At 41.2% G+C, this 7457-nt stretch overlaps 1 protein-coding gene across 1 annotated transcript; it reads right to left on the bottom strand.

Annotated features, from left to right (window-relative positions):
• Positions 1-1239: 1239 nt before the first annotated feature.
• hyi (hydroxypyruvate isomerase) lies at positions 1240-5438 on the bottom strand. The gene is made up of 8 exons (XM_046302204.1): positions 4986-5438; positions 4647-4758; positions 3289-3403; positions 3100-3178; positions 2824-2873; positions 2221-2290; positions 1887-2021; positions 1240-1538 (listed from the first exon to the last, which is right to left on the bottom strand). The coding sequence occupies exons 1-8, from the start codon at positions 5182-5184 to the stop codon at positions 1483-1485; spliced, it is 816 nt and encodes a 271-aa protein (XP_046158160.1). The 5' UTR covers positions 5185-5438; the 3' UTR covers positions 1240-1482.
• Positions 5439-7457: the final 2019 nt, after the last annotated feature.

Genomic DNA, 7457 nt, shown 5'->3' with positions numbered 1-7457 from the left:
TTTTCAATGGCAACATGAGCCTATTACTCATTGATTTAGAGGTTAGTGGTGGTATGGTAGAATGGAAAGGGGGTGAGACTTTCAGGCTAGTATGATCTAATATCATAGTACTGTATGTACTATGGCACAACATTTATGTAATTTAGCAGGCTTTTATCCAGAGCATTTTTAGGGCTAAATGCCTTGCTCAAAGGCACATCAGCAGATTTTGTCACCAAGTAGGCTCGGGGATTCGAACTAGTGACCGTTCAGTTACTGGCCAATGCTCTTAACCGCTAGGCTACATTCCCATTCAGCTTGTCGTTTGGCTGATGCCTCTCTACTTCAGATTAGAGATCATCCACCATACATGTACATTAGAAATCCTAGCTGAAGTGGATCTCATTCCCCAACCTGTGAATTGGACTGTAAACAAGTCTGTATTGTGCAACCAAGTGTTGGTAAATTAGACCTTATTCTCCAACTTGTAAACCATTTATAATTGTAGGTGTTCAAATCATATGAATGAAGGAAATAAGGTGTTTCCCTCTTGGATACTGTGCCTTGCCAAAGTCTAGGAATAGATTCTCAAGATCACCACAGCAATTGTCTCAAGTATTATGCAGAGGGGAAAGATTGCTGCCGTTTCAGCAATATTGGGTAATTGTTTTTCTAAATTCTTCCCATTGTGTCCTATCAGTGTCAAACCTACTGACCAACTGCCATATCTTCATCCTGAAGTGCCTTAGTTTGTTTTATTTCTTAATGATGCGATCAGGGAAGTGTTATTATTATTGTTATTATTGCAAGTTGAATCTATGGAAATTGCAATTGGACTACCTACTAGCTACATTCTGACAGGGTTGAGTGTATAGCTGGTATTTTTACGCATAGGATCCAGCTTGTGTACAACATTGCTAAACTGGTGTGTTATTACAATGTCATTACAATACCATAAGACTTAAGTTTGCACACATTTAAAATGAAGGAAACCAAATATTGTATGAAGTTCCTTATTAAAAAGTAATGAAGGATTTGGATATTTATAATGGATTTCTGAGCAAGGCAATGTGTCTTTGTTTTGAAGGTAAGAACACTGGATATTGAATAATGCATGTCAACAGTATAGGCATTCTGAAACTTGTACATATGACATGCTACAATAAACCTTATGGTGTATTCAAGTGTGTTAACGAACTTGACAGATGTATGGTACTAGTGGGTGTTGTGCAGCATTGGGACTGGGAGTAGAGTGGAGAGTGTGGGTACAACACAGGACTTTATTGTACAAAAAGACAATTGCAAATAAATGATCTAATCATACTGCTTCTCACCACATCAATAAGAGCTATGTCAATCAAGTGTTTAGCCTGCTGTTTAATAATCCCATTTCACAATAATGAACTGTTTATCTGAGTTGAAATAAGACTCATCAGCGATGACTGTTGCATCTATGGAAAGGCTGGTACTGGCAAACGTTTGCATGCATGGTCCTCTCAGCCATCACCTGTTGCGCTTCAAGTAATCTTTCACCCAACCAAGACCTTCATTTGTAGAGCCTGAAATAAGTATCAACTGTTAACACACAATGCCATTATCATGAATATTAAACTGGTTCTTGCCTCACTTGAATTTATAATGTTGAAACAGTGAATTGAACTGTAGTCCCAGGGCAACTTAGGCTGTATTTAAACAGCCAGCCCTTTTTTTCACTAATTGGTATTTTGACAAATCAAGTCAGCTCGGGAAAAGGATCTGATTGGATAAAGTATCAGAATTGGGCTGCCTGTGTAAACGCAACCTAAAGGTAGTTCAGAGTCCCAAATGGTATCATATTTCATACATTGTGCACTACTTTTGACTAGGGCCCAGGTCAAGAATAGTGTGCAATTTGGGATGGATCCCACCTAGTGGTTTGTATTCACAGCCGATGTATCCCTGGTAACCCATCTCCTCCAGTAGACTGAAGAGATATGGGAAGTTAAGTTCTCCTGCACTGTCCGGCTCGTTCCTGCCGGGCACCTGGGCTATCTGGATGTGACCTGTAAAAGAGAATGAAAATGGATATTTCATCACCATTAAAGTAATAACATTTTCTACAACCATCATAGGTCAATCATGTGGACATGGATGCTTGGACACCATCTGATGTGCCCAATTTGCTGCTGATGGTATGGACTAATATGTTTGTTTCCTGTGTAACTTGCTATCTGCATTAGTATCACAAACAACACCACTTACCGATGAGAGGGAAATATTTGTGTATGTTCTGTGTCAAGTTGTTGTCCATTATCTGCCAGTGGAAGACATCCTGCAGCACACAGAGGGACACAAGATGGCTTCTGTCAGTAAGATTTAAGCAGTAGAATTGACAGGGATTTGAAGAACCTCTCCCTATTACAAACTGCCTTAAAGCTGAGGGAATTCGCAGGTTACTGAATACAAACTAGGATAGGTTCTCCCAAGAGACAGACACTTTTTGCAACAGGCAAGTCGCTTCCTAGAACAAAATACTATGTCTATTGGGACACAAACAAACAAGATGTTTTGTTGTTCTGTCTTCTGGCTGTATGTTTGTCTGGCTCAGCCACTGCCTAAAAGTTTGACTCAATAATTGCTCGGTGTGTATCTAAACCATTAGTTCCAAACAGAGAGAAAGATCTGTTTAACCATCATGCCGACTCCTTGTTACACCAAACAATGAGCAATGATGTTTACACAAAGAGATCTTGGACCACTGGCCAAGCTAGGATCTGATGGAAGTAGACTAGGTAATAAAATATTAACTAGCCCTATTAATGGCATTGTTCTTCATCAAGATTAACTGACGAATGTACTACTTACCATCTGTAGTTTAATATTTGGGTGGCCAACTTTCTGCAGGATTGCAGCCGCTAGGGTGAAAGATTATTCAAATAGGTTAAACAGTATAAGTAATACAATTCCACTTGTGCAGTGAATGTTGACATTGGTTCACAAATACACATTTAAATACTGTAAGTCTTCATTTTGATTGCTTGTCTTTATAGGGCAACGTCTAAAGCCTGGTAATGATGCTACGTTTCAATACGTTTTCATTCCCAGGCTAACTTGCCATGGAAAAGCATCACTAGCCGTTACCCTGATGTGGACTGTCCAGGAAATATCTGGGATCTGTTATCCGTGTGTTGATGGGCTCAATCAGGCCAGTGATGCCCTCCTGAGAGAAAAAAGCACAACACAAAACAGGACTCCTTATGACAAACACTATGGGCCAGACACATATTAAACTTAGTCCTGGACTAAAAAGCCCCTTTAATGGAGATTCACATTTGAGAGGACATCGGCAGCATGTTTTAGGTTTTGTACAAAGGTGTCCTCCATTTCCACGGCAATGGTAGCTCGGTCCGCCCCCACAGGTACCCTCCCAGCCATCAAGTGGATCCTGAGGAAACATTTAATTTATGAAAAGGTTATAAATACCAACACACTTTACTTTATGGCAGGATCCCCTAATAGTCGGCCCACTTAACAAAAATATAAATCTCAACATGCAAAAATGTCTGACTTGCTATGAACTAACTCAGTAAAGGAAAACAGTCAATTTAAATACATTTATTTGGCCCTATGGATTTCACATGACTGGGCAGGGGTGCAGCCATGAGTGGGCTGCACTTGGGAGACAGTTTGACCCACTGGGGAGCCAGGCCCAGTCAATCAAAATATGATTTTCCCCACAAAAGGGCTTTATTACAGACAAAAATACTCCTTAGGTCCATTAGCTGTCCTGGTAGCTGGTTTCAGACGATCCCAAAGGTCCAAGGCTGGCGTGGTTACACGTGGTCTATGGTTGTGAGGCCGGTTGGACAAAATTGCATATTTTAGAGTGTCCTTTTATTGTCCCCCAGAATGTAAACATGTCTAAAAAAATATTCCACTGACATTATGGGGTATTATGTGTAGGCCAGTGACAAAAATGCTAATTTAAACATTTTGAGAGTAAGAACAAAATGTGGAAAAAGGGGTGTGATTACTTTCTGTAGGCACTGTACCGGTTGGCTTTCTTATGGCGGAAATCGCAGAGAAAAGCAACCATTTCCACCCTAAGCTCACATACTGGCTGCCCTCTTGAGAGCATTAATTACCCTTGCTTAGCCACCGAACATAATTATGCAAAAGTAGATGATGCTCAGCAGACTACGAAGCAAGTGATGTTGCAGGCTAGATGTTGATCAGATAAAGTTTCATAGCCATAACTGAGCAAAGAGCAAAGCACACTCTGTATCAGGTAGTGTAGTGATCTCATCTGCAGTGAACGTGCAGATAGGCGGGCAAGCAGACCCTGTACCCCTGTTAGCAGCTCTGATTGGCTATAACTGCTATGTTGGGTGACATTGAGTAACAGCACTTAATGGGCAGGACTACAGGAAAACAGATTCTCCCGTTGGAGAATCTTGAACGAGTGCTCCCATTGGCACTAAACTACATCACATTTCTGCATTTTTTTGCTGATTTTTATTTTTCAGAATTGAGCAAAGTGCCATTCTACAGTTGATAAACTGGCCAGATCTGGCCCACGGGGCACCCGTTGAATAGCCCTGGTGTACAGTGAAGCTGTTTCCGTCTCCTGATGCAGTGTAGTGGGCTTCAGATGAGCTGTGCTCTCAATCAATGTGTGTGTCGCTCACCTCCTGCAGTCCAGAGCCTTGGCGTACTGCATGGCCAGATCCAGACCCTTTCTGAAGTCCTCCTCTCTGCCAGGAACAGCACCCAGACCAAGATCACCTGCCTTAGCATCTCCTACAAAACACAGTTGTCAAGTCACTGTTCAGAATAAATAGTGGCACATTCTTGTGGATCGGTAGGAGGCATATTTTTTACCTATAGGTAACGTTTGGTTGAGTTTCCTTCCAAATGTCAAAAAATGTATTTATTGTGTCATGTATATAGCTAATACAGTAGCCTGGGCTGCTGTCAACACATGCTAATAGCTAGCTGGCTACACCAGTAACCCTTCTCTGTCTTACCAAGGGGGGTGTTAATCAGCACCACATCAACCCCAGTAGCATTCTTGACTCTCTGGAGCTCCTGTAAGTCAGAGTCATACAGCCATGCCGCCTCCACAGCCTGAAACCCAGCCGATGCAGCAGCATAGATTCTCTGGGTAAACTCTGGCAGATCCGTAAACAACCACGAAAGATTCGCGCAGAATTTTAATGGGGGCATGTTTCTTTTGGGGTGGGCTGGCAAGCTAACGTTAGTCCGCTTGCTAACGTTCGTCCGCTTGCTAATGTTCAATGGGACAAACGCTCTGAGTAGCTAGCTAGAATAGCAGGATTAAAACTCAAGGTCCATTGTCTCAGCTGTCACCTGATGTTGTTTGTTTCTCATGTGATGTCAAATATTGATACAACCGACCTGCCAGACTGGAGTGCCAGCTAGCTAATAAAGTTCATTCTTCTCTGTACTGCGACTCATATGTTGCACATGCGCACAACGAAACAAATAGTTTGGCAACACGACGCGCGTGCACTTCAGTGGTCAATTTCAACTGATATACTGACAGTAAATGTTGAGAATGATATTTTTGCATCTGTTGGCCATCAATTAGCCTATTGATTTATATGCATTTTTACATGTTGAAATGACGATATCACTGGAGTCATTGCAAATCAATTTGTGCCACTTCTGTAGCCTACTTGGAGCTGGCAAACGGATTTAATAAATAGCCTATAACTTGAGTTTATTATTGTTGTAGCCATGTGTTATTATGCAATTATCAATGGCCATATTTAGTTATTGTGATCATGGTCACAGTTCTATTGCAATTGCCGACAGACACTTCAGAACAAACTTCCTTTAGATTTTTTGGGGGGACTATCTGTTGTTCCATGTAGTGAATCTGTTTTTCAATGTGTTTGTATGCGCTAATTATCAAATAATAATAATAATTGTTTTAAATAAAAAAAAATAGACTTCAAGGGTTCTTAAAAATCCAAATCAAATAGCTAAATGATTCTTGGTATGACCTTAAAACGATTCCATAAAGCTTAGTAGAAGCACTTCTTACCTCGAAATTGCCTCACTGTTCATGTTGAATAAAAATCTTGCCTAGGCTACTCTAGGCTATCTGAAAATGTCGCTCACTACGAATTGTATTTGGCTATACACTGTGACAACAATTGTCTGACTTTTTTTCTATAATAACTTATTTGAATCTTGATTACTTTTGCATCAGCAGCATCCCTTTCCCTCAAATGGTGGGATCCACTGTGGTCTATGAAGTGGCTAGGGATGCTATGCTATGAGGTAGAGCGATGCCTGAGTAAATCTCTCTATTTTCATCTCAAGTGGTGTGAAGTAGCTCGCGGGTCTGCGTACCCACATCCACACCAGTCATAGCTGGCCCGAGCAATTTTAGAGCAACCACTCTTGACAGCGGATACATTTCCTGCAATTCCCCCCAAAATTGCCATGGGTCTTCGAGAAAATGTTGCAGTTTTAAAGATGCACTATGCAGAAAATCTCTCCGCCATTGCCTGATTTCTAAAATTGTAATAGTTCACTTTTCAGTTTGTGACAAAACAAGCAAGTATAGTGTAGAGAATCATCTAAACCACTTTGAAATTTACTTTCCATAACACAAAATATTGTATTTTCAGCTCTTTGAAGCAGAAGCTGGTGTGCAAAACCAAAAGTAAAAGATGCAATAACTAAACTTAAGAACAGGAAGCATAGAAATACCCATATAGAACAGATGCTTCTTAGACTTGCTTTCAATGACAGATCTATGACAAAGTTTTTTTTACGTGAATTTGGTCGTGTTCACAATGGTTACATATTCCAACTTTAAAGCAAGTTTGCTGCAATTTTACACATTTTGCCATGGGCGCACAGAAGATTTAGAAATTTTTAAATGCAAAATTCTGCACATTTTGCCACAGGATGGAAATACGTTTTTTAAAGTTGTACAGTTAATTTCCAGCGATTCGGCAAATTTTGCCATAGGTTGAAGAGAAATGTTTGACGTTTTTAATTAATATGATATCTAAGTGAGAGTGACTAACATAATCAATGGGGGGGCCAGGTTGGTAATTTTTCCCAGTCAGGTGACAAATTGTCCTCTCTGTCACGCCCTGATCTGTTTCACCGGTCCTTGTGCTTGTCTCCACCCCCCTCCAGGTGTCACCCATCTTCCCAATTATCCCTTGTGTATTTATACTTGTGTTCTCTGTCTGTTTGTTCTTCTTGTTCGTTCAAGCTTACCAGTGTTTTTCCTGTCAGCTCCTATTGTTTCCCACCCTCTCTTTGCAAGTCTTCCTGGTTTGACCTTTGCCTGTCCTGACCCTGTACCCGCCCGCCTGACCTTTCTGCCTGACCCTGAGCCTGCCTGCCATCCTGTACCTTTGCCCCACCTCTGGATTACTGAACCCTGCCTATCCCTGACCCTGAGTCCGCCTGCCGTCCTGTACCGTTGCCTTACCCTGGATTTTCGACCC

This window comes from Oncorhynchus gorbuscha, linkage group LG15, assembly GCF_021184085.1.
Source record: "Oncorhynchus gorbuscha isolate QuinsamMale2020 ecotype Even-year linkage group LG15, OgorEven_v1.0, whole genome shotgun sequence".
Classification (NCBI taxonomy): Eukaryota; Metazoa; Chordata; class Actinopteri; order Salmoniformes; family Salmonidae; genus Oncorhynchus; species Oncorhynchus gorbuscha.
This window is presented reverse-complemented; position numbering and strand designations above follow the sequence as displayed.

Excerpts from the sequence above, each read along its gene's own strand:
- hyi (XM_046302204.1), bottom strand. The coding sequence starts at position 5,184 with ATGCCCCCATTAAAATTCTGCGCGAATCTTTCGTGGTTGTTTACGGAT. Across the intron at positions 2,022-2,220 it reads CAAATATTTCCCTCTCATCG|GTCACATCCAGATAGCCCAG; the intron begins GTAAGTGGTGTT and ends TCTCTTTTACAG. Across the intron at positions 1,539-1,886 it reads CTGTGAATACAAACCACTAG|GCTCTACAAATGAAGGTCTT; the intron begins GTGGGATCCATC and ends TACTTATTTCAG.